This window comes from Phlebotomus papatasi, chromosome 1 (assembly GCF_024763615.1).
Source record: "Phlebotomus papatasi isolate M1 chromosome 1, Ppap_2.1, whole genome shotgun sequence".
In the NCBI taxonomy this organism is placed as follows: Eukaryota; Metazoa; Arthropoda; class Insecta; order Diptera; family Psychodidae; genus Phlebotomus; species Phlebotomus papatasi.
The window spans coordinates 3,659,057-3,686,334 of NC_077222.1; the positions used below are offsets into that span (position 1 = coordinate 3,659,057).

Consider the following 27,278-nt stretch of genomic DNA (forward strand, 5'->3'; position numbering starts at 1 on the left):
GATTGAGGAAGCTCCGGAGAGCGATTGTCCGGGAGTCTTTTAATTCAATTCATATCTTATTAAAGGTAAAGATCTGCCACAACCAGGCAGTTTAAGGTTTATTGAGAGCAAGATTAGTTTTAGTTTGTTTGAGTACCTCTCCTTTACCATTTGTTTATTGCCATCGGTGTTACTCGCATGAATTTTAGGTTTAAGTGTTAAACTCTTTTTTTATGCATTTTCTTCGCATTTTCAAAAGAGAATTTTACTTGTCGCCTTAGAAGTTGCTCCACGAGAATTTTTACATAGGAAACAGTAATTTTTTCAATATTCCCTTTTTAGACGGTTTTATAAAAATATTATAAACATAATCAAAATCATGTATAACAAAACTTGGATGAAAATTTTGCACATTATATTTATGTTAAGGATAAAAAGAGATGAACAATAATCGAGAAATTATTTAGGTTATGGTGGGGAAAAAAAATTTAAAGAAAATTAGAGTAAAATTATTTGAAGTAGAGGAACTTGGTGATTTATCGGACAGGTTGCACCTAAATACAAATGAGTGTAAGCACCCTGTAAAAATATTATAATCTTTGTTTCTTCAAAATCAAGTCTTATACATTACATTGTATACAATATTGTACACCTTTTTTTTTGAGAAAGTTCCCTGTGTGTGCAATATCGTACATCAACTTTTTCGAAATCTTTTCTTTCTAAATTATCCCTGAGTTTATGAATTTGTTTCGCTGAAGTTTCTTTTGTTTCTTTGGCATTAAAACCACTAGAATCTGAACTACCTAAAGAATTAAACAATTTGGAAAAATGAAATCAGTGGCCGATATAAGGAACATAACCTCACCGGAAAACGCACAATTATTTTCTCCAGATTTATAGAACTAATAACTGTTAACACAAATTCAGACAATAAATAATGAATATTTTAACAAAATTTCAAACAATCCAAAGTTATTGGTCACATTTTTTCTAAAGCCTCTTATATGTTGATAAATAAAATAATTTTAAATTTATTTACATTTAATCAAATTTAGTATTGACACATATTTTTTCCTCATGTTCTTTTTTTTTCTTTTGTTTTTCCCTGCCATGCAATTGTAAGAGGATTGTAGCCTATATTTCGTGGTTTCAGTAAACTTAAACTAAACTTAAACTTAAATATTCTAAATTGAATGGATTTTGTGTCGATGTACTTTAAAAAGAATTAATGCTTAAAGCAAAACTACTATTCATTAAATAAATCAATCAATCATAATTCCATAATTTTAAGCAATTTGCGATATTTCATTCAAAGTGGCCGATATTGCAAGCAATCCGAAATAATGCCTCGTTACCATAATGAGTTGAAAATTACATGATTTCGATAATTTCTAAGTAAATAAAAGATATTTTAGTGCTAAAATACTTTTGAATATTAAAATAAAGATGAATACATAAATTGGAATCAATCGAAAAAATTAAACTACAGTAGATTTTCTCTCAATTTGACATTTGGGGCAATATGTCATCCGATTTATCGAGAGATTTTGGCGTCAAAGTTACTGTAAATTCCACAAAAAGTGCTCAATTTTAAAGAATCACGATAAAATAAGAGGAACTAGGGTAAGTGTGCCAAATTTCGGCATAGTTACAAGTAAGCGCCAAAGTCTCAAATGTGAAGTGTAATATTTTTAATACAAATTGAATTTATTTGTTACTTTTTTATAAAGAGTGTTATTTGCAACCTTGTAGACAGTCAATTGTCTCTATTTTCTCTTAATTCATTCTTAGTACATTTTAAAATGCATAAAAATGTAGACATAACCAGGAGGGTGACATTAGCTCTGAAAAATGCGACCGATTTTAGTGTAAATTTTTCCCTGTTTTCGTACACATTTCACGTGATATCTCCAAAACTACGTAGGTTGCCAATTTGGGGTTTTCAGTTGCCTCTTTGTTATTAAATTAGCTTTTATTTTGTATTAGTATTTTTTGCTAATTCATTCTACAATGACACAAAACAGCTAATAAACTCAAAAGTTTTTTCGGCTTGCTAGAAACATATGGGAAACATAGGAAATGTCATGCCCCTGGACATAACATTGGTGGTCTATTTCGGCCACCTTCATTTTCATAGTTCTTTGACCTTCCGGAATTCTTCTATTGTCTTTTTCAGATCATCTTGTTCATGGAAGCAAATTTTTTGCTATTTTTTGCATTGTATAATTTCTAGAGTATGAAAAAACTAAAAATTCATTGAAATTCGAGGAACAAAAAATATGGCCGAAATTGTAAGCTGTCCGGAATTTGGCACATTTACCCTACAGTAAATTTGAGCAAATTTACTTCAAAATTAAGCGTGAAAATTGGCAAACAAAATTTTTCTCCCGATTGAAAAAGAACCAATTGAGCGAGAGTCCACTGTACCTCGCTCTCCCCTATTCTTTGTAATTTGCAAAGTAAATTCAGAGTGACATTTTTTTTCGTTTTGAAATTTCATTGGAGAGGAAAAGAGCGAGAAAAGCCACCAAGTATATTTAAATATCGAAGAGAACTTTCGACCAGAAGCCACGGTGATTATTCTCAGGGATGACTTTTTGGGGGACAGCTGCTTTCATGGAATGGTTTTGCTCAAGTATGAATATTTTATCACATTATTTTCACTGCGCGAATCCCCTCAGTATAATTACTATGAAAAGAGATTATGATTAAAATTGGTTTTCATCGTGAGAAAGAATGTGGAAAGGCGCAATTCCTCACTGGAAAACTCATCCAACTTGCGGCCTTTCTAATTAAAATTTTGTCACTTTCGTTACAAAAAGCTCAAAGATTTCCCAACATTTTGGTCACATGCTGAGGCACGTTTTTCCGTTGATCGAATATTTTCAACTCCTATAGATCAAGAATATTTCCCAACCACAACTTTCACAGTTGAGCTTTCGGTGAACAAAAATTAAAGATTAATGGAAAATCTTATCAAGTATCTGCTGGAGAATGTATATATGTGATAAAGTGGGACTTTTTGCCAGGAGGACGACCCTCATTTCTTGGAAAATCGCGAAAAACATTTTTAATATTTCACATACATTCTCACGAAGGAAGCCACACAGTACTTATGGCAGATTTAAGGGGGGATTATTAAATAAGTGAAAACGAAAGGAGCTTTCATTAAAGTTGAATATTTCTCTTTGTCCTTACTTTTTGCATAGCTTGGGAATTTTCATGAATATCTACAATCAAATGGAATACATACATAATATCAGAAGTTATTTTGGTGAACCAAATTTGAAGGGCATTCGTATAGAAGATTCTAACGAGCATTATGTCAAGTCCCTCTTTAGAGTTCGTTTGTTTTAATTTTATCGGCGAAAAAAAAGCTTTATCTTCTACAAAATTCTCGTATTGATTTTACTAATTTAAAATTGAAGAATTATCTACATGTGATTAAATATTTTATTTACATCTCGTACTTTAATTGGCAAGAGCTTTAAAGCATTCAAAGCCTTGAACTTTAAGATAATCGTAAAACATGATGGGAACGTTTTCAGACTCTGCGGGATAGGTTCTTCATTGCGCATCGGGCTGAAATTTTACTATCTTGTAGCCGCTGATTATACCTATCAAACAAAAAATACTGAAGTCGATCGATAGCCCCTGACCCGAGCTATAAGGGGTCAAAGTTCGAAAATTGACTGGCCTCTATCTTCGGTTCTAATTAACATTTTGATTTAAATTTTGGGTTTTTGGTTTCGTCTCGATGAGCACTTTCAGATGGAAGTTGAAAAAGCTACCACAGGTGGCGCTGTGATAGCGTCAAAATTCGTCAAAATTCAAACTCATCTCAAAAACGCCATTGTGCAAGTTAATCAAATTTTAGAGAGTTGTAGTCTAGGATATGAGGTTTCCAAAAAGTTTCGTGGGTTCGCTGTGGTTATAACAAAACCAGAGATATGAGGGGTCAAATTTGACGAAATTCAAAACGTCATACCTCCGGTTCTATTTGATCGATTTTCATGAGTGATGGCGCGAATTAAAGGTCTCGCAAAGCGCTACAACTTTCTAAAAGTTTAAGTTTAAGTTTAAGTTTAAGTTTATTGAAAAACCACGAAATATATGATACAATCCTCTTACAATTGCGTGACAGGGAAAAACAAAAGAAAACCTTTGAACTTCGTAACACCAACGTTAGGAGCGCCACAGTCGAAAAACCAATGTCAATATCACATAACCTCAATTATCTCGACTGTCGCTGAACCGATTTTGATGATTATTTCGACATTATTTTAGACGACGACGTTTGTGTCTACATTTCTTCAATACTTCATTTTCCGCTCAGACTACACTATTTCTCCGATTTTGCCGTTTTAGTGTAAAAGAAATTATTTTTTCTAATAATGGCGCTGAGAAAGTACACAGATACTGATATGATCGCTTTTATTCAACTATTTCATTTAAAGTGAGGTTAAAATGAAAGGTTTCACAGAAGTCAACAATTCTCTGGCATAATCGAAGTTCGTCATATGGACACTGGGGTCGCTAGAGTCAAAAATTAATTCAAAACAAATAACCTTATTCATCTCGGCCCCTGAGCAACCAATAACATCAAGTTCTTCTGCAAAATTATAGAGAACATTCTGGTCTATTTATCATCAATACAGTAGACACTCTCTCAATTGGGCATTTGGGGCTAAACGCCATCCGGTTTATCGATAGATTTGGGCATCAAAGCCTTTGTAAATTCCACAAAAAGCGCTTAATTATAAAGAATCAGGATAAAATAGGAAGAACTACAGCGAAATTGAGCAAATTAGCTTCATAAATTAAACGTGAAAATTGTCAACAACATTTTTCGCCTAATTGAAAAAGAACCGATTGAGCGAGAGTCTACTGCATATCACTTTTCTGACAGTCCATCCAAATCCTTGATATTTTGATTTCAATACAAAATTTGTATAATTTCACGAATTTGATTCAAGATAACTGAATGGCGTCCCCCAACTTCAGCTCTAAATCGAATTTGCATACATTCCGAGTTAGCTCACATTAAGAATCTCATCTACATAAGCCGGTTAGGATTATCTGTCCCTTTTGGTACAATTTTGGAAATGTGAACGTTCGACTTTTATGGAGTCACGCTGTTTGTCTGTTTGTCCGTCCGGCTGTTGCCAGCTCTAGAGGCCAAACGGTTAGAGATAGCGACTTAGGACATAGCGGGGACTCCCCACATAAGTCGACCCAAGGATCGTTAACATGATCCTCGTTTTCTCCCCATCACTCCCCTTCCCATTCATAACCATGCTTTTCGGGATTGCTGGAAAACGCGTCGTGCGATGTGCGGACAATTGACCATGTGTGAAAATACCATTGATTCATTTCTAATAACGGTTTTTCAAGGTCAAAAGTTAAAAAGACTCTAAAGAGCATATTTCTCATCCTAATAGTTTCATGTTTGAGCTCCTTGGAAAGGTCTTGGAATTTCCGATAAAACTGAACCGATTCCAATCGGTTCTGAACCGATAATGATCCGGTTCATAACCGATAACTATTTTTTATTCGAAATTCAATTATATTACTCCTGAGGTGTATTTTGGGCAACGTTTCAAATCGGTTATGAACTGGTAATACCGATTATAAATCGATAAGTAATTTTTGTCCGAAAATCAATATTCTTAAAACTATTTTAAGGGACCTTTGAGTGATTTATAAATCGTTTCAAATCGATTGAGAACCGGTAAATGGTAAATGATGTAAAACTACTTTTGAGGTATTGCATCTAAGTCACGAGTTCGAGCATTTCGCAGAGCCTGGGACGCTTTGCCATCTCTTTTGTATTGAACTATGTTTTTTAAGTACTTTAATACATGGAATAGGACTTTTTAAAAAATTCCACATATCTGATTTCCACTCCTAAGTTGCTTTAATGTTCTTGTTGGAACATTTACCCAATAGAAAAGATGTACAGCAGAATTTTTCTATCAACAGTTTGTGAATGTAATATTATTTAATGCACGATGTGTTGCTGCAAATAAAATGATCAAAATGGAAATTAAATTGTGTCCTTCTATCAAAATCGATTTAGAGCCTGTTAGAGAGCACGTCAGAGGAGAAATTTAACGACGAGCGAAAATTGATGACATCCTCAGGAAAATGTGACAAATAATTCAATATGCGGTTATAGTTTTTCATCCCATTTGCTGGTGCTTGCAGAAATACAATGTGAGGCATAAAATACCATAAATCCAGATAGTAAAGCCACAAGCAGCGGGTTGTATTCCCGCCAAGGGATTTTTCCCTTTAACCACCAGTGGGATAAATTGAATTTTCCATTTTCATGGGTGTCGCTGGGAAACTCATACCATTTCTCAATTGCTAGGAGTGGGAAAGATCGCATTGGGAGTGAGATTGTAAAGACAAATAATGTTGAAGTCTACAGAGTGGGGACTTAAATCGTTCAGTACATTTCGCTTTGCTCTTTAGATCAATAATGTCAAGTAATTTGTACCATCAAGCCACTTCCGACTCGATTGTTAACTTCTTTTGCTCCTCGTTCAAGTTTGCACTCAGCGATAGTAGCAACAAGTTATCAAAGAATTCATACACTTGATTCTTTTGCACTTTGCCACAAATGCTCATCGCAAGTTCCATCAAGAACCAGAGAATGGCTTGTGATTTGAAAAACTTCTTTACCTCTTACTGAATGTGACTGTATGGGACATAAAAAAAATCATAATGATGTCCTGTGCACTTGATTACATCAAATAAATTATTAGAAAATAATTATGCCTTGATTCTGGAAAGGTATATCCTTTTATAAAACTTATTATAATAGTAATCAAAAATTTATTTGAAAGATAAGAGATATTTAATTGTAGAAGAAAATAAAATATTCATTAGTTTCGATATATACAAGGAAGTACGACACTTTTTTGATACAAAAACATTAATAACAAAACTAGGTCATTCAGTAAAGAGAGGTAATATAATATCTTTTGAGTGATTCAAAAAAATAATTATGAATAGTTCTTTTTTATGTAATGTGATTCATCGTACTGACAACTATACACAATTATTTTTCAACACAAAAGACGTCTTATCTTCACTAAAAGTTACATGATTCTTTATCATTTGGGGAATTTTAACTCACTATTTTTTAACTGCATCTTTATTGTTACTCAATAACCAATTAAATTTTCTAAGCGTCATAGTTCCGTCCAGTCATACGACAAAGGTATTTATTATTTGCAAATAGACATTTAAAGATACAGAACAATAATAAATTTTTAAAGGTAGCACCTCAAATGAAAACATTTTTCATAGAAATATTTTATTTTAACCCTTTTATTTGTCTTTTTCGAGAGAATGTTATATCGAAAAGCCTAAAAGTGCATATTATATAAAGCGAAGTCTTAGTAAATCTTTCGCGGTGGTTCGGTTCTACGATATAATTTCTTATAATCTGTTGTAATACTCCTAAATGTGTCTTGGGTAAAATCGGAAGCTGATTAGATTTTCTATTTAATTTCGAAACGCTTCGAAGTTAGTTTGTAAAGTGAATTTAGCAATGACAGTTAAGAAGAAAATCAAGTAAATAATTATGGTTGATGTGATGATCAAGTGAACAGGTAACGGATCAGACTTGCCTCACCGCAGGGTTATTTTATGACAATATTGTCACAAATTTAAGTTGGAAAATTTAAATTTTTAATATAAATTTTGTAACTAAAAACGTTAACTATTACAGAAGAATGATCATTTGATATACGGTCAAGTTCTGTCGAAGATTGAGCGAATTAGAAGTTAGTAAGGCTCAGGTTTTCGAAGATAGATATTTCTATTTCGAAAAGAGTAGTTTCGAATTAAAATATTCTCATTTAAATGGTACGTTAAGGCTTATTTAAACATGGGAATTTTGATTCGAAATCTCTTTTTCGAAATAAAAAGCTTCTATTAAGCGTTACACCAGATCGAATTTGCCTATCTTTTGGCGCACAATATGTCCTTAAGCGGTACTCGCCAAAATCCTAGACGTCAAAATCCCGGAATTTCGGAAATTTGGCTTTCCGGAATTTTGAACCATTCGGGATTTTGGCTCATTCGATATTTTGACTTTGGGGATTTTGGCATTCTGAATTTTGACTGAGACCAATCCTTAAGATGAATTTGCAAACAATTGTACTTTCTTAACCCATTCCTTACCATGGTATTATACATCATACGCATATTGAGTGATTTTAGATGATTTATTCTTGGGCAATTTTTATCCGAATTGCTGTCGGGAATGGATTTTTAGTAACTTAAGGTCTTCAATTACTTGGAAAACATAGCCCGAAAGAGATGGAAATACATTTTGTTATTATTTTCTTGCTTCGCGACTGTATTGACTGAATTGAGTGCATTGACTGAAAGGGTTAAAAAATCAAAGTGTTCGGTATTATCCCATGTTCGGTGGTGCCCCATTTTCCCCTAGTGACAAAATTAATCAATTTCAACGAAATAATTGAGAAATTCGTGGTGTCGCGGTAATTATTTCTTCATATCAAGTTACTTCACCGCTTTTTTTATTTTAATTTTAATAAAATTTATATGAAATAAAATTCAAATTAATTAGACGTTTAATTATTACGTATAAATTCGTAAAATAATAAATTGTAATAATTATGTTCTTTATAACATAGGGGAAAGTGCCCATGCCTTGCATGGTCCCAAGCTTTACAATGACTAAATTTTTCCTATGTTTCTGAGTAAATACGACTCCGTAATATATTTTAAAAACAAGATACTTTCCCCTAGTTTTTAAAATATAGAAGAGATGAGTCACATTAATTGAAAAACATACAAAAAGTTTAGTCATTATAAAGCTTGGGACCGTGTAAAGCATGAACACTTTCCCTTATGCTTCATTTGATTTAAATGATTCCAACACGACCCAAAGGGGTAATTCAGGGTTAAACATACAATGTGAATATGTTGTAGCTATGATTCTCCTATGAACATCATCTATATCTATGACATTTCTCCCCATATAAACGTTTAATAGTTCTTCTGCCATTCAGTGAAGTGATAAGAATAGAATGGGTGTAAAAAAGTACATATAACCATGTAAATGACCTCAATTGATTTTTTATCTAACAACCCATTTCAAAGCGATACATGTGATGTTTTATCTCATACACACAGTAAATAGAATAATATTTGTATTGCTCATTCAGGTGGGAAAATTGCACTTTAATGTGGAATTTAGAGCAAAAACGTTTATGTATATCATGAACATATTCTAGAAATAGGTTAGTAAATTTAGATGATATTATTAAAGTTAAATTAACGCAAGTTAGGGTTGAATGACACCTTTTTGGCCGATTTAGCAGTAAATAAGATTATATTAGTTAAATACCATTAGATTTTTCCTATTTTTTAATGAATCTGACCCATAGCAATACTAGCTAGTCCTATATGTCGCATTTCCAGGAAAGGACCATGTGATAAATTAATTGAAAAGCACAGGAAAAATTGGATGGTATGAAATTTACATTATCCGAAGCTGTAAAAGCTTCCTCAAAACATTTGTTTTCATTTTAAAATTTGGTCCTTCGAGCCGGATGAGGTCGAATGATTCCAATCAATGGACCTTAGTTTCTATCTATGCTAAATAATATTTTTTCTAGTAAGTTATATATTGCTTTCTACTCTGAAAAAGAAGATTTTGCCAAGTCAATAAGAAAAGTTTGTCAAAAGGATATTTTTCCATACAGAATGTGGGAAATTTTTATCAAATCGGCGTGGTGGTCATTTAGATCTTGAAGTTTATCATAAGGGTTTTTTTCTGTATAAAAAGTAAGAGAACGTTTTGTCAAATTGGTGAAAAATATCCTTTTGACTTAATTTTAACAATATCCTGTTTGAAAAACCTCTTGTCAGAGTAGACTTCTTCTGGTAGTGACTTACTTTTAATTCCTTTAAGAGTTTCTAAATGCAGAACACTTAGGGTAAGTGTGCCAAATTTCGGCATAGTTGCATGCAAGCGCCAAAGTCTCAAGTTTAAAATGTAATATTTTTAATAAAAAATGATTTTTTTATTCCTTCTTCTTAAGGAGTGTTGCTTGGAACCTTGTAAACCGTTTATTATTTTTATTTACTCTAAAATCATTCTTAATACATTTTAAAATGAATAAAAATGTGGACATTTGGTGCCCTATTTCGGCTACCTTCATTCTAATAGTTTTTTGCCCTCAAGGAACTCTTTCAACGTCTTTTTCACGTCATCTCGTTTGTCGAAGAATTTTTTGTTATTCTTTTGCATAGTATAATCTCTAGAGTATGTAAAAACTAAAAATTCCTAGAATTTCGAGGAACAAAAAAGGTGGCCGGAATTGCAAGCTGGCCGGAATTTGGCACACTTACCCTATGCATTATAAATTTAAAAAAAATCTAATATAAAATCAAGGTTTGAAGCCCCCCAGGGTATGGCCAGAAAGTGGACATATCACTCTAGAAGAGTTTTCTTTTTTTTTTTAATTTAGAGAGTGCAGATACAGGGGTTCGTAAAAATGATGGTATTGCTTATTTGAAGGTGATTCAGCTTTAAAGAATACAACAATCAATCATTGTGTGACATTTTTTTTTCGCTGATCTTTTTTTTTATCATATCACTGTGTCCAATTTGTGCATGATTTTAGCGAAATTTGCGATCGTCCGCGAAAGTTCTTGGTTGTGTTGTAACTGTTGTTCCCATTGATGGTACATTTTGGAATAAAAGGCAGCCAAAGTCGGATATGAAAAGAGTCATTCAGACAATACAGAAAAGAGCGTGACATTATTTTCTTTGCAAACTCATTTCATTGTCTACATTTTCCAGCCTTTTCCATCTACAATATCATCTACAACAGCAAGGATATAATATTATATATTTGTACTTATTGTAGATTTAGATTGAAATTAACTTCATTGTCGATTAATAGAAACGGGAGGATTTTAAACAAATGTTTCTTATGAATATTCATTTGTACCGGGCTTCATTGGACATTGCCACCAGCACGAAATTTTATGTATTCTATTTATATACATATATACATAAATTTTTGCTAACAGAAAGTACTGAAAATTGCGATAGTAAGCCGGTGAGTCATTAGGAATTTCATTGGACGCAGATGCTCTCTCATGGGAAAAAGGCAATTTTCACATTTTAACCCATTCACAAAAAGATTTCTCTCTCACTTCCAAAGATTAAGTAAATAAAACTAAGTAATATATTTTTTTATTGACATGTCATATGTATTAGTAAATGTAAACAATATCAAACACTACGCCGGGTATATAATTAGTCATTGATTTTTTTTCCTCCAGAATTATTGATAATGCAGTTAGTATTACAACACTACCTTAATTAAAAGACTTTTACACTAATAATGCTCAGTTTACAATTTACTTGTATATAGTTTAATTGCAAGTGTCTTGTGGGAAAAATGATGAGAGTAATTACTCAAGTTTTTAATACTCCTTTTCCATCTTTCTTTCTCATTCACTTCTCTTGTAAATTCATGTGAAGATGTATAAGTGTCGTTCTTTGCAAACACTCAAGAAAATTTTGCATGAGATTAAAATTATGTGTAAGAGTTACACCTTTCCGTGGGCTTATATTAAACCGTTTTACACTATGTGTGTGCTGAGGACTCAAGTATACTTAGATCCTTGACACAATTAGGAATTAAGGCAAGAGACGGCTTAGTGGAAATTGATAGAAATGTGGTTTAACCATTATTTCGAATATAATTACTCTAATACGGGCTTCAGACTTAAGGTTTAGCTATATGGTTTAACTACTCTATTTTTTTTGTCCATTACGATTTTTTAGAAAAAATTAACTTCGGATTGGATTATTAAGGACAAATGACCTATTGGGCTCTTACAAAGCAATAAAATTGCTCGCAATTTAAGATTTTGAGACATTCGGGAATTGGGCTAAACCTCTAGTCTGAAGCCTCGATATTTAGCCTGTGAAACTTGGCAGTAAATTTATAAGGTAGCGGAAATTTATACAAAGGACCACTAATCGATTACCTTAAGCCCTCAGGGTATGACAGTTTGGGATAAATCTTTCAGATCTGCCTGAGTTCATTTGGGTCCTAAGGTTATAATGTTCTTAATTCAGAAATTTTCCTGTGTAACAATACGTTCTTTGTATTACATACTAATAAAAAACTATTAAAATGTGGAACAGTTACTGATAGAAAAAAAATTAGCCAAAAGATACAGTGGCGACAAGTTAAATAGCACACTTCAGCGATTTGTCTTGATGTTTTATGATACAATATCAATCTTTATAACTAATCATGTTTTATTTTTTAGAAAATATAGCCTATTATAAATAAAAATGATAATTATTTAATATTTGTATCTGTTAAAACCATGTATTTTTGCCATTTTATGAGTTTAGGTGTAGTTCCTGCGAATAATTTAAATAGCACATTTTCATTTTCTCTGAAAATATTACCTGAAATTTATTTTTATTTTAAAATTCATTATATTCCTGAATTTTTTAACATTTCAGCGGTTTCTTTAGCGGTTTTATTTACTGTAGGCAGTTTGTAGCCATCAGGATTTGTCGAATTCGACGTGTAGTAATTGGTACTTTAATATCCTACCGGTATTTGAGAAGTTTTATAAGTAAAAGTCACGGCTTTGCAATAAATTTGTATTAATTCCATATCCGATAACATGGTATTACCTTTGAAAGCACAGAATTTTCGTTCTTAGGAGTCCTTTTTCTTGAAGAATTGATAAATAATGTTTCCCTAATGACTCATCGTCTTCGTAATAGCTTCCATTTTACGATAATTTTCCTAGAGACCTTGATTAAGCCATTTTGATCACATAAAAGCTTATGGCCTCTATCAGCCACAAATTCTCGTTTTAAAATAAAATTTTCCTACTGTTGAAAGGTTTTAATTTGAAGAAAAAGACAGATTTGATCATTTTATTGTCAATATAAAGAATTTCTTATTAAAGAACGGTTCTAGAAACATTAAAAAATAAAAATACCTATTTGAATTTCGCACTTTTTATACCACAAAATTGAATTAACGGCCAGTGTGCACGCACGGACGAGAGTGAATGCGGGTCACTACGATAAAAGTTACTGTTGGGCAGACCTCTACTTGACATAATAATACTAAGTTGCTCGGACGGACCGACCACCCACACCACCCCCTTTTCAAAAAATACCTATTTGAATTTCGGTTACTGTATATGCAATTTCAAGATTTTTTTACCATACTAAGTTTCTTGATAGAACTTTCAGTTTTCTTTCTTCATACTTACTCAAAATGTAATTATATACAAGTTCATTCATTATTATCAGTTTCATCATTTAAAAGCAACATTTTTCGAAAAATAAAGCATACATTACATACGTTACCAATTACCTAACGCCTAGGGAACATCGACACTAAGGTTATTGATTGGAATCATTCCACCTCATCCGGTTCGAAGGACCAAATGTTAAATTGAAAACAAAAGTTTTGAGGAAGGTTTTACAGCTTCGGATAATGTAAATTTCATACCATCCACTGAGTGATGGATTATTCTACAGTAGACTTTCTAAAATTCGAGCATGTAGGTTTGAAACATCATCCGAATTCGATCCTAAACGATTTTTTGTGTATTAAAAATAGCTAGAAAGCTAATTTTAAGACGAACTAATTAAAAATTAGCTCGATCTTGAAAGAATTGAATTAGCGAGATTCTACTGTATAATCTGTTACTAGTGCAGGCATGAGCAAAGAGAAAATCCAAAGTGAATTTAGTGGTGCCTGTTGGCATTCTTCGAAATGCTGCAAAAATTCACGTAGAGAAAATGAGAAGTCTTTTAATGAGAAAAGCTTACCATTTCAAGTGATATTTACTTTAAATTTAAGTAAAAGGATGTGTAGTGAAGAGCTATCCTTCTTCCGACAAAAATATCAAGAAGACAATTTCTTTCTATGTGAGTTTTTCTTTCTGTTACGTCTTTTTGGAGCAAAAATATTTATCATGGTACCGTGAATGAGCGAGATTAGTGTTATCAGTATGACTATCTGTAATTTCCATTAGAATTATCAACACAAAATTTCCGATATTACACGACTTTTAACGAGCTCAGGTCTGTACTAGTGTATTTACTGATCTATTACTTCTTGGGACTGATGCAGTAATTTTAGTAAGTTCAGAACCTTACGAAAAAATCTACTTTGAAAATATTCTATGTGTTCTATAGAGTTTTTGGGTTTTGCGAGAATCTTTACAATCTCTTTCCTCCGATACTTGTAGGGGGATTCTGTAATCTTATGACAATGTCATATGACAAATATTAAAACTTTTTGTTTAGTAAATTGGAGAAGGCTACAAAAATGCTATCTATATCTGTCATACGGAATAGGAAACATCAAACAGTTATCAGTAGGGGAATTCTGTAACAATATGACAATTTCATATGACAAATTTAATTTTTTATGCACTTTTCAGTTTTTCCATTATTGGGAGCTTCATAGAGATCCCTGCAATTGATATTGTATGCTCATGGGTCTTTGTTGTTCTGTTCTCCAGTTACCACAAAAGTCATATGACATTGTCATTTGTTACAGAATTCCCCCACTGGTATGTGTCTCCGCTCATTTTTTTTTATTCTATCACTGTGATATTGGAATAACCTAAAGGAATAACCCAGTGTAGCTGGTTGCTCCATTGAGAAAACTTTTTTTTTAAATGTACAAAGTTGGACTGAGTGTAGAGCAAAATAACCAAAGTCTCAATGAGAGTATAGAAGCAGTTCCTATACATAGACAATGCCTCGTGTAAAGTTTTTAACATAAAAGACGCTGAGTGTTGGAGTTGGAGGTCAGTCTAAAGCCACATTCAGTGATAGGAGTTGGTGGTGAGAAGCATCAAATGAGATATTGACTGTGCTTGCATATTTAGTGAAACATGGGACCTCAAATTGTGGTGTGGTGTCTTGTAATTGCTGCAACAAGTGCATCATCTGTTGCTCGTCAATTAAATCCGTCTTCCAACTTGCATAAATTGCATGAGGTACTAAAAGACTCTTGGGTGTTACTTGGAGTGGAAATTGAACACACCTCCAAGTGACACTAAATTTGACCTAAATCAGTAGATGTGTTATCAATCGTGAATAAAATTATAGAGTGAAATTCTGAATAATTTAATGCTTTATGTAGGTTCATCCACTTTTACGTGTGCGGCGACAATCAGGAACTGGAGGACTCTGTGTTCCCGATGGAGGATATGTTAGTAGTCTCTTTTTTTATCCGTAAAGTAATTTACTTTAGAGAAGTTTTCTTTGTGTTTTCAGTGTACAAAACAGTACCACTGTTGCTCTGGATCTTGCTTAACTTTCTCCTACAAATGCATCCCAGGTAGTTCGGGTGGAACACAAGTTGATCTTGTGTCCATGATCATTGACTCCACATCGTCATTTGGAGGATCAAACCTTGAGAATCGCTTTGGGGAAAATGATACTGCTCCAATATGTGCCAAGGACGGCGAATATGTAAGTCCACAAAATTAAAGGGACAGATAATCCTAACCGGCTTATGTAGGTGAGATTCTTAACGTGAGCTAACTCGGAGTGCATGCAAATTCGATTTGGAGCTGAAGTTGGGAGACGCCATTCAGTTATCTTGAATCAAATTCGTGAAATTATACAAGTTTTGTATTTGAACCAAAATGTCAAGGATTTGGATGAACTGACAGAAAAGTATTATATGGGTGAAATGTAGGCCAGAATGTTCTCTATAATTTTGCCGTAGAACTTGAACTCATCGATTACTCAGAAGCCAAGATAAGCGAGGTTTTTTGTTTCTTAACTCGTTTTTTCATCCAGAGTGTCCCAAGTAGTCATTTGTTGAACTTCAACTATATCAAAGAATTGTTGTATTTTGCGGGACTTTCCATTTAAACCCCTATTTTAAGTGTCTTGGTGGAGTAGAGGCAGTCAAATTGGCATCTGAGTGATTTCAAAGCGTTATTATGGGAAAAATCATTTTTTTCACAATTAAACGGCAAAATCGGAGTGATAGCGTAGTCTGATCGAAAAATGATGTATGGACGAAATGTAGAGACAAATGTGGTCTACAATTATGTTAAAGTAATCATCAAAATCGGTTCAGCGACAGTCGAGATAATTGAGGTTATGTAATATTGCAATTGGTTTTTCGACTGTGGCGCCCCTGGTGTTGGCCCCACGAAGTTCAAATATTCTAGAAAGTTGTAGCATTTGGTGAGATCTTTCGTTTAAGCCCTCATTCATCAAAATCGGTCACATAGAACCGGAGATATGATTTTTTGAATTTCGTGAACTTTGACCCCTCATATCTCCGGTTCTATTGAAACCACAGCGCACATACGCACCATTTTGGAAACGTCCTAGACTGGACTACAACATACTAAAATTTGATTAACTTGCACAATGCCGTTTTTGAGAAAAGTGACTTTGAATTTCGATGAATTTTGACGCTATCACAGCGCCACCTGTGGTAACTTTTTGAACTTCCATCTGAAAGTGCTCATCGATACGAAACCAAAAAGGTAAAATTTAGGTCACTATGTTAGTTAGAACCGGAGATAGAGGCCGGTCAATGTTCGAACTTTGACCCCTTATAGCTCGGGTTAGGGGTTTTAGATCGACTTAAGGTTTTTTTTGTTTGATAGGTATAATCAACGGCTACAACATACTAAATTTTCAGCCCGATGCACAATGGAATTTTTGAGTTATTTAACTTATAAGATTTAAAAATTTTCTTTTTAATAATAGCGCCCCTAGCGGTGGTTTTATGAACTTGCGATGTTAGAAGGGGAAATGGCATTTCACGAGAGCTTTCCAAAAAGCCCTCACTTTTTAAATTCTGACAATTAGAACCGGAGTTATGGCCATTTTAAGAAATTTTTTTTGGACCCTTATAGCTCGGGTCAGGGGGGTCGGGGGACCTTAAGTTTGGTATTGATGGAAAGCTCTAAGGCCCAGCTATAACATACTAAAATTTGAGCCCGCTCGATGCCATAAAGACGGAGCTATTGAGAAAACAAAAAAGGGGGGTCTTCAAAATGGCGGAAGGAGGGGTGGGGGGTGGGGGGTCAATGCACCAAGTTGCAATTTTCACCCGATATATAACCTTTGCCGAAAACCGCAAGTCGATATCTTTTTTAGTTTAGGAGCTATTAAGCTCCAAAGAGCGGCCGGCCGGCCGGCCGGCCGGCCAGCCGGCCGGCCGGGAACGTAAAATAGCCACATATATATTCGTGATCAGGAAGTGCTGAAACACATTTTGGCCAAGTTTGAGGTCGATCGGACGACATGAAATTTTGTTAGGATTATAGTAGGTGAGATTGTTAAGAATCTCACCTAATAGGGGAAAGTGCCCATGCTTGATACCATTGGAGGCTTCGTAATGACTAAATTTTCTATGTTTCAAAATATATATGTGACTCATCGCAACCATATTTTAAAAACTATGGGAAAGTGGCCAGTTTTTAAAATATATTGCGGAGTCCCTTTTAGTGAGAAACATAGGAAAAATTTAGTCATTACGAAGCTTCCAAAAGTATCAAGCATGGGCACTTTCCCCTACATTCCTCAAAGTTGATAAAGGAACAATTTTTTTTCTCGTTTCCAGTGCCAAATGAGCTCCCAGTGTTGCTCACAGCGATGTCTTAGTTTCTCATACAAGTGCGTTCCGAATCATTCAATAATTCCACCTACTCCAGCTCCTGGTCAGCCTGCCCTAGTTGCTCCCATTCCACAGAACGTGATAACAATTGAGGAACTGATTAGTAATAGATTTGGGGAACCAGACAGTGCAACAAACTCCAACGGTGCAGTTTGCTTAGCCAATGGCATCTCCTGCACAGATTCAAATAAATGCTGTTCAAGATACTGCGCTCAGGCAACTCTAAATTCCCGTGTCTGCATTGCAAGATCCAATGAAGTACCTCATACTCCTGATGGATTGCCGCCTAGAGGACCTTCTGTTGATCCTCCAAGCACAGAGGCACCCCCTCCAACTGGATGCCAGGCAATTGGCGCAAAAGTAAGTGTACTTTGACGAGCCTCTTGGGAATATCCCAAGATCGCAAATGAAATGAAATGAATGATCGAGATACCAACATCTCTTTCACAGTGCTACATCCACGATGAATGCTGCAGCCGGCGTTGTCATGGGTTTTTACACCAATGCGTCACATAAAAGCCTCTACAACTGGCTTCGCGAATTCAACACATCTCTTAAAGCCGCGTCTTTTAAACAAGTTTCTTTCACTTGTGGACGATGACAAATAAACAACAAGAATTTATTCAAACAGACATTACAATTAATAAACAAATAAAAGTTTACTTATTATCTGTGTTATAAACAGACGAAAATTTACAAGTCAAAAGAACCTCTCATGTAAACACATAATGTATTGTTTTCTTTTGACTGATAAAAGCAATGAGAATAAATCGCAAAAGCGAATACAAAAAAAAGCTAAGTGGTACAAACATCTTCATTCTTTTGTGTATTGACCCAAGCTGATTTTTCATTATGGTGATCAATTCAGCAGTGAATTGAGGTGAGGAAGTTGCTTTTTTTCAGGTTTTCCTACCTCACACCTCTCCATACCACTATTTCTTGATTCTCGCCAATAAAGGGGGCAATATCTCTTCCAGTATTTGTGGTACAGTAGACTCTCTCAAATTCGGGCATATGGGACCGAAATGTCAGCCGAATTAGACAGAAATTCGGGTGACAAAGTTTTTGAAATCCAACGATTTTTTATTCATGTGCATATAGATATTGAGTTTACACACTCATATATAACGTAAATTGCATGAAGATCACTCAATAATGCAAAATCACATCAAAACTAAAACAAACCATGGCAAATTTGAGCATATTTGCTTCATTTGATAATCATAATCAAACTTGAAAAATGTCAACAAACTTTTTTCAAATTTAATTGCTGCCCGAATTAAAAAGTAGCCCGATCTTAAAAGAGCCGAATTTGCGAGAGTCTACTGTATTTACATTTTCTGAATTATTTGCAATGGAACCATGACCGATCTGAGGATCAAGGTGAAGGTAAACGGATCGTAATCATCATGTGTTGTTGACATGAGTTTTGTATCAACATTCACTTAAAGGAAAATGAACTTTTGTGCATATTCTTTAACTTTGAAGATAAGACAATTTGCGAGATCAAGTGACGACATTGATGAAAAAACCCCAGGGACCATATATAAAAAATTTAAACAACAAAGAACGTGAAAGCCTCGTCACCTGGATTGTCAATAGTGACTTCAGCAATATCAACAAAGATTATTACAATGGATATGACTTTCAGGGTATAAATTCCATCGTCTACGTTTATCGGTTAGTCATATTAACTAATAAAACCGATGACAACATCGAAATAAAAATCCGGAAATGCGCTTCGTACGACCTTTCCCACAATTGTTTAGTCCAGGGGTGTTCAAAAACCATTTTACAGTAGAGTCTCCTAAATTCGAACACTCGGGGGGTATTTTTGACATTTCTCACCTCGTAAATTCGAACGATTTTTTCAAAACTAACGAAATTAGTGTGAGATTAAATTGTACTTTGAATCAAATTTCCGTACTTTCTCGCAAGTCTTAGTGGTAACATACTTCCTTTTCATTTTACACGACCATAATATATGTAAACATTCAGGAAGAAGCACATAAATATGATTTTCATTCACCAAGAATAGGAACTTTCTAACATAACCTCACAATTAACATTTTGAATCCAAACGACGTTCGAATTTGAGAGATTCAGATTTGAGAGACTCTACTGTAAATTGAATAAACGTCAAAATAAGTCTTTTCAGGTAGCGTTTTGACCATTTTCGAACAAGTTTCTTTTGACGTTTGTTCGATTTCAAACGGTTCTTGCACACCTCTGGTTTAGTTAGTTGACGGTCGGACCCGTCGGACCTACCAATCCTGATCCTTCATTCCGATTATACGCAGAGGAAAATTAAAAATGGGTGTCACCTTCAGTTTCCTATTTTCTCTCTAGGGCTTACAAAACCAATCCTAAGAGCCTAGCAAGATTAAACCTATATTTTTTAAACAGAATTGATGGGGATCTATTTGTGAGGATGATCTTACGAAGGTTCTTCGGATTTACATGTAAGAACTATTCGGTAACCTCACTTAAGTCGCGAATACTGAAAAGAAGAGGCGTTTGAGGAAGATTCAAAAAAGAAAATGCTGGCACATTGTGCAGAAAATTACCTCATGCTCAACCTGGATTAAGGCCTCTTTTAAAGCTCTGGGATAGCGTCCCATGATGTAAATATCGTCAGCATAGGCCAGGAGCTGCGTGAACTTATTGAGTATGACCCTCTCATGCTCACGTCGGAGTCACAGATCGTTTTCTCCAATGCCAGGTTGAAGACGACGCACGCGAACGGCAAATATTAAGGATCCGCGACAGCTGTTTTCAAGGAGAACGGTCTTGGTAACAGTTGGCTTTTCCGACCGCAACTACTAAATCTACTATAGAAACCGAGTCTCTCATTATTTTAACACTAAACCTACCAAGACCCGGTCAAATTGACCGGTATAAAATTAACACATATTTAAACGATACAATGTCGCTATTAAACTTTATGAATTTCTTAAAATATGCTTGTAATATATTTTTCAGTGTTTAAATTTTAAGTTTTTTGCTCTTTTCCAATACAAATTTGTTGAGTATCCTACCAAAAAATGGCCAAAAACGGTCGGTAGGTTTAGTGTTAGAGAAAGACTATGTCTGTGTCTATGAGGTTTCTGTTCGAAAATTCTAAGAATATTTTAATCCATCTTTTCTAGGAACTTCAGAACACCTTTTGGTGAATTTGTTTAGAAGTTGTTAACGAAACGCTGTATTAGTTTCTGGGAGACTGCTCAGCGTTGTCATGTCTTCAATGTACAACGTTTGGACAAAATTTCCTTAAACGTCAAGGGCATTAGAATTACTAGGATGCATCGTTTGGACAAGGGATTAAATTTGACATGAAGAGTTTACTATAAGATGAGCTTACTGCACTCTTAGAAAAGTTTAGACATCATTACTAATGAAAATTAGTTGATCGGGTGATTATTATCAAATCTATTTAAAATGGTTCTCATAATCTTAAAAAAAAAAAACTTATAATAATTTTATTGGTAGTGAGAACATAAGGCAATATTTACGTGGATAAATTGCGGCAATTATTTCATGGTTTCATGTTATTATATTTGCTTGTGTTAATTAAATGAAATCAATATACCAACTAATATTGGTCACTGGATAGTTATGATAACTAAATGAAAAAGATATTGGAACCAATATTGGTCAACTAGTTTATTTAGTTACCCTACCTAAATATATGGATGGGTCTATGCTTACTATATTTTATAGTTTTCAGAACTGTATATGAGGTAGTTGAGACTAAATTTTTCTAAGAGTGCGATAGTGACCACTTTCATCCAATGGAAAATCATCTCCAGCAAAGAGATGTCTAAGGTTCCCTCTGAATCAAAGCATCTTTTCCATGGTCACAAAAAACCAAGAGCAAGGCTGAAGTCTCGCAAGAGCTTTTGCCACTCTATCAAACCACTTGACCAATCTCCAGAGGAGGCCAGACTTAATCTGTGGAAGGAAGTTTTTTCACCAGATTTTGTCGAATTAACGGAAAGCCTTCCTCTTGGTGGTGACCAAGACTGGAAGACATGGAAGTCTCTCAATCGTTTGAGAAGCGGCGTAGCGCGTTCGAGAGACAACAGGCAGCGATAGGGTTTCTCCAATTGTGATGTTCTTTGTGACTGTGGGGTGGTCCAAACCACCCTCCATTTGTGTGTTTGTCCGTTGTCCTCTGACGCATTTGGAGTAGGGGACTTGATGTCGGCAAGTCGACTTGCCATTGACTTAGCCATTTTTAGGCCTCGACAAGATTAATAATAATAATCCAATGATACATCTAAAAAATCTACAATCAAGAATGTTAACAATAAGCCTGACAGTCAGACGTAGAACAACATTTTACTTCAACGAGAGTAGATATACGTCCCCCTTGATTCTAACTGAAATATGTGCTTTTTCTACCATCACTCTTGTCTTCACAAATAAATACTCAACTATTAATCTCTTTGAATGACTTGATTTGCAAAAAAAATGAATTATAACACAAGTATAGTGTGTGTATAGTGGATATTCCGAAACAGTCAATACTTGTTCTTAAGATGATTTTTTTAGTATTTTCAATTTGCTTTCTTGTATATTCTATACACATCAAAATGAAGTTATTAATCGTTTATGGCACAAAACAGCATTTTTTTACTATTATTATCAACAGAGTTTGCTTTGAAGATTTTTAATAAATAGATATTGGGATATTCCAATACTACTCGTTACTACCTTGTATGAATTCGCTAATGATTCTCTGCAAATATTTAGAGATAGCTTTATATCGTGCAATATTTCTACATTGTTTGTTGGTTTTGATTTGAAGTTTTTTTTTGTTTTTTTTTTGTTTGAAAGAGAAATTGTTAGAATAGTAATGACAATTTTACGTGCTGCTTTTTCTAACAATTCCCAATTCTCAGAAGAAATGGAAGGAATGAAGGTATTTAAGAGGCTTCCTCAACAATAATCTGTGATTACAAATTCCCTTCACACCTCACGCAACACAACATTCATTTGCGCAATGAGGTAAAACTAACAAGACATTAAACTCTTGTACAAATAAACAAGAAAACTCATAATAAATTTAAATGGGAGAGTAATTTCATATACTTTGGAAGTAAAATAGTACCATAGAGGAAATTAATTTATGTCATATCTCTTTTTGGAGAGTGTTCAACAGATGAAAAGAAGGAAAAAGACGAGCAACGGTTTAGCCATGTGGAACTATAAAAGTCACTTAGAATTTCCCACACATCTCTCATGGGATTCTCAGTGAGACTCAACATTGTCATCAAAAGCTCATGGGATGAAGTGTATGAAGTATCATGGTAACGCATTAAAATGCTGATGAGAATCCTTACACTGTTTTTTCATTATACGCATAACAAGTATTTGGCTAGAGAGCTACTTTAGTCCTGAGAAGAACAACTCCAAAAGAGATTAACATGCAGAATGTTTCAAACACGTGACGCATTTTTTTTTCCTCATCCCAAACCTACAAATTACAAGCAGAATGATACCACTCAAAGAAAACTCTAGAGGTGGGAAAATAATAATTTAATGACAAGTAAAATGGTAAAAGTTGAAGAAAAATCTAAATAGAGAACGTGCCTCTATCGCCAAGTGCGATGATAAAGTTTTGCGTTTGCTACTTCTAGTACGTGAAAAGTTCTTCTGCATCTTCGCATCAGAAAGTTTTTCCAACTATCCAGAGCTTTTTTTTTATACCACCCAATATATTGCCCATAAAAATAACAAAAAAAAATCTATTCCTGCGATAAACAAATTCGACTTTTTCAGATGTTTCTATGGGATAATTTAACATTCTTGTCATGTCTAGCTAAGACCGGACAAAAAGGAAATTGTTCTCAGATGCTTTTTCGTCAAATCTTGTGAAATCTTTTCCTCGCTTTTCATATATTTATATCGAGTATATTGCTTTCGCGCACAATTTTTGGTCAAACAATAGTGATGATATGAAATATGCCGGAGAAATCGCGTGACTGGATTACTGAAGAGTCATATTATTCTAATATTTTAGGGTCATGATACTCACTATAGTCACTTTCATAAAATTTAATTGCAATTTTATTAATAGAAAAATAATAGAATTTATTTGCAAAAACATAATCAGGGTCGCTAAAATCAAATTTAAACCAGAGACCAAACAGCTTGAGATATCTAACTAAGGTCTTCGGGGAACCTCTACTAAAACTGTAGTTTTTTTTTATAAGAAACATACCTTTAAAAAATTTTGAACTATTTAATTTTTAATGTTAATTTCAATTTATTTCGAAATAAAATAAAACAGACTGCCCTTTGTGCAAAAGTTTGCCTTAAAGCAGGGATGAGCAAGAACAGTTTGAAACCGAATAAACGTCAAAATAAGTTTGTCCAAGTAGCGTTTTGACCATTGACGAACAAGTTTCATTTGACATTTGATCGGTTTCAAACGGTTCTTGCTCATTTATAATCTTAAACTATTATAATTGTGATATAGGGCTTGAGGAATAATTAGAAGTCGCATGACTCAAAATAAGCCCCTATTTTCGTTTCCGAGGAGGGAGTTCCAAAGAATGACACCTTGTATTTCCAAAGAAATAATTAAGAAAGTGCGATTCCCTGAACCAGGTACACGGAGACCTGAAGATCTAGTAGAAAATTCAAGAATTACGAGCTATGTATTAACAAGGTACTAGGGCCTACCGGTGCAAAGAAGCCGGAAATAAAGTCCACCACGCGAACTTCAAGATAGCAGAGCAGTAGTTAGACTAAGAAGAGAATCAGTTCGATCACAAACATGATCGTATTCACAGAGTTTGAAGACGTAACGTAAATATAAAATGAAAACTAGCTTCAAGCTATTCTTCTCCTCGACACTTGCACTGAAAACGAACTCCAGCCCATATAGGTGAAAAATCGGATTATCAGGGCCCTAAGATAAGATTTTTCCAGGGGTCACTTCTCCATTTTGGATAACCGATGCATCCAGGCAACAATTGGGCCCTTTATGAATTTTGAATTGAATTTATTTATTCGTTTTAAATTAAACATAATTAGGGTCCTCCCCTCTTACAATGTCTGATTAGATAAAAGAAAAAACAAAATACAAGAAAAAGAAAAGAAAACGAAAAGAAGATTAAGTCAGAAAAATTTAAATAGAGAAGAGAAAAAATGAGAAACAAAAAAAAATCTACCCCGACTGAAAGGCACTAGAAATACCGGTCTGGGACGTCTTAGTATGCGCTAGCCTAATGCTTCCCCACTCCTATTCTATGTTATCCCCCGTTACGAGTAGCCGTTCTATAGCACAGCTTTATGGGCAACCAGTGCCGCTACTATATCACAGCAGCCCATCTCGGTGTGTTTGGATCAGTGACAATGAATATTTCTATCGACTGAAATACCCACTTTCATGTCGAAACTCGAAACTCAATTTCGTACCTGCATCTATTGTCTAGGCGGTTCACTTTTTTTGCTAATGTGCACCATTGGCAGTAGTATTTATTCATTCACTGGACGATAGATTTCAGTCACATGATCTGACCAGTAGGGGTATTCTGTAGCAATATGACAATGTCATATGAAAAATTATTTTTTTTTACGTTCTAAAGTTGAAAAAATTAATCGACAATCAGATTCACATCAGTTACTAAGAGTTTCATAGAACTAATTGTAAATGTGCGATGCTTACTCGTCCTTAATGTTGGTTTGCCTTCGACTTTATCACGGAGATTTGTCATATGACTGTCAAATTGTTACAGAATTCTCCTACAAGTGAGTGTTTTATTCGTCTTATTAAAGACAATTACCAGATTTTTGACCCTAGGAAAGAATGGAATCACTTCATCACTGAGAAAAAAAAGAGGGTGCGATTAACATTTTTTCCTCATAACTTTAACACTTTTTAGGTGTAAAAATATATCAACATTTTTTAATGTTAATTTTACACCTCCTTAAGGGTAAAATGGGTAAAATTAACATGAAAAAAGATAACTTTAACCCCTAATACACCTAAAAAGGGTATTATTTACACCGATTTCGGATCAATAGTGCAGGGTAAAATTAACATTTTCGGAATGTTATTTTAACTTTTTCGGATTTCTCTCAGTGATCGGATTACTATGGAAATGTAATAGGGTGCCAACGTCTATCTCTCGGATGAACGACAAAAGCGTGACTCTTCCTAAGATTGAGAACCTAACCATTATTCAAGGCTTGAATGAAAGTCCGTTTAAGATCATTATTTACAGCCTTAAATATAAGAGATCATCTGAATACAAGTAATAAACCAAAATTACGTCACCTGTGGGAGGCCATTGATGAAAAGAGTGGATTGGACCCAGAATAGAGCCCTGACGCCCTGAAGTACTTTGTAAGTAAGGTCAAGGGAAGATGAGATCAAGTCAACAGATCTGACGAAGTTTGAGATCAAGTCAACAGATCTGACGAAGTTTGAGATCGAGTTAAAAGGTAAGACAAGACCAGGCGAACGGAAACTTCTGGAGAACCAAACAAGTCACAAAGTTCGTGACAGACTAACTCATGAGATACACTGTCAAGAACTTTGGAGAAGTCCCAAAGGAACTGAATGCTAAACATGGGTCTATCCAAGGCCAATCGAAAATCATGATTGACTCAAAATAAAGCCGAAACAGTTGTGATTCTTTCGAAAAGCAGACTGATCTTCGCACATCGCAAAGAAGGTTGTTTCTCTCCAAATGTAAGGTAAAGTGCCCTCGAGTCGACCGGTTCCTCGACTCGACCGGTTCCTCGACTCGACCGGTGGTCAATATTTGAATGTTTTAATGGTGAATTTCTATAAAATTGTCACTGGTTGGTATTGATTTATGGAATAATTGACCTATTAATGTTAGATCATACGACAAATATTAGCGTAAATATAAATAAATTGAATAAATAACTCTACCGGTCGAATTGAGGATCCGGTTGACTTGAGGGCACTTTACCTTACTGACATCCGATCCAAACTGGGATCCAAAAGGATTTTAATTTATTTATAACTTATGTTAAGGCAGTCCTAAAAGCAGGTCCGGAAAATGCGACTGATCAGTGTTAGACCTCTATTGTGGCGTATTTAATGAAGGACTATAAAACTCCAGGATGACGAAGGCAGAGCAGAGTCGCCCAGGGATATCCTCCCCTGTTTCCCCAAATGCCGGACAGTAGCACAGGATGTGGATATTGTGAAAGGGTAGGTTGGGAAATAGCGGGTGGAATACTTATTGGCCTAAAATCAGATGGGGAAGATAGTGTAGTGTAGACACTTTGGGAATCGGCTCAACTACCGCTTTATTCCACAAGATCGGGAAAGTCGAGGAGACTACAGCGAGGTTATAGAGGTCAGTGAGACATAGAAGAATCACTGGCAGAAGGATTCGCCAGAAATCAAGTGAGAAGCCATTAATTCTCATTGTAGAAGTGGGGATCTCAGTGGCGCAATAGGCAAGAAGACCGTTGGCTCTTGGGCGGTGAGATCTCTGACTCGACTTTCACAGCTGTGAGTTCGAGTCTCACCCGGTGCAAACCACTGAATGTTTTGAAAAAATACATTTTCACATGTAATGAAACGTAATAAAA

The 27,278-nt window shown here is 34.7% G+C and overlaps 1 protein-coding gene across 1 annotated transcript; it reads left to right on the plus strand.

Moving 5' to 3' along the window:
• Nucleotides 1-14,840: 14,840 nt before the first annotated feature.
• LOC129799954 (uncharacterized) lies at nucleotides 14,841-18,487 on the plus strand. Its single transcript, XM_055844263.1, has 5 exons — nucleotides 14,841-15,039; nucleotides 15,186-15,254; nucleotides 15,320-15,517; nucleotides 17,640-18,053; nucleotides 18,144-18,487. The coding sequence occupies exons 1-5, from the start codon at nucleotides 14,935-14,937 to the stop codon at nucleotides 18,207-18,209; spliced, it is 852 nt and encodes a 283-aa protein (XP_055700238.1). The 5' UTR covers nucleotides 14,841-14,934; the 3' UTR covers nucleotides 18,210-18,487.
• Nucleotides 18,488-27,278: the final 8,791 nt, after the last annotated feature.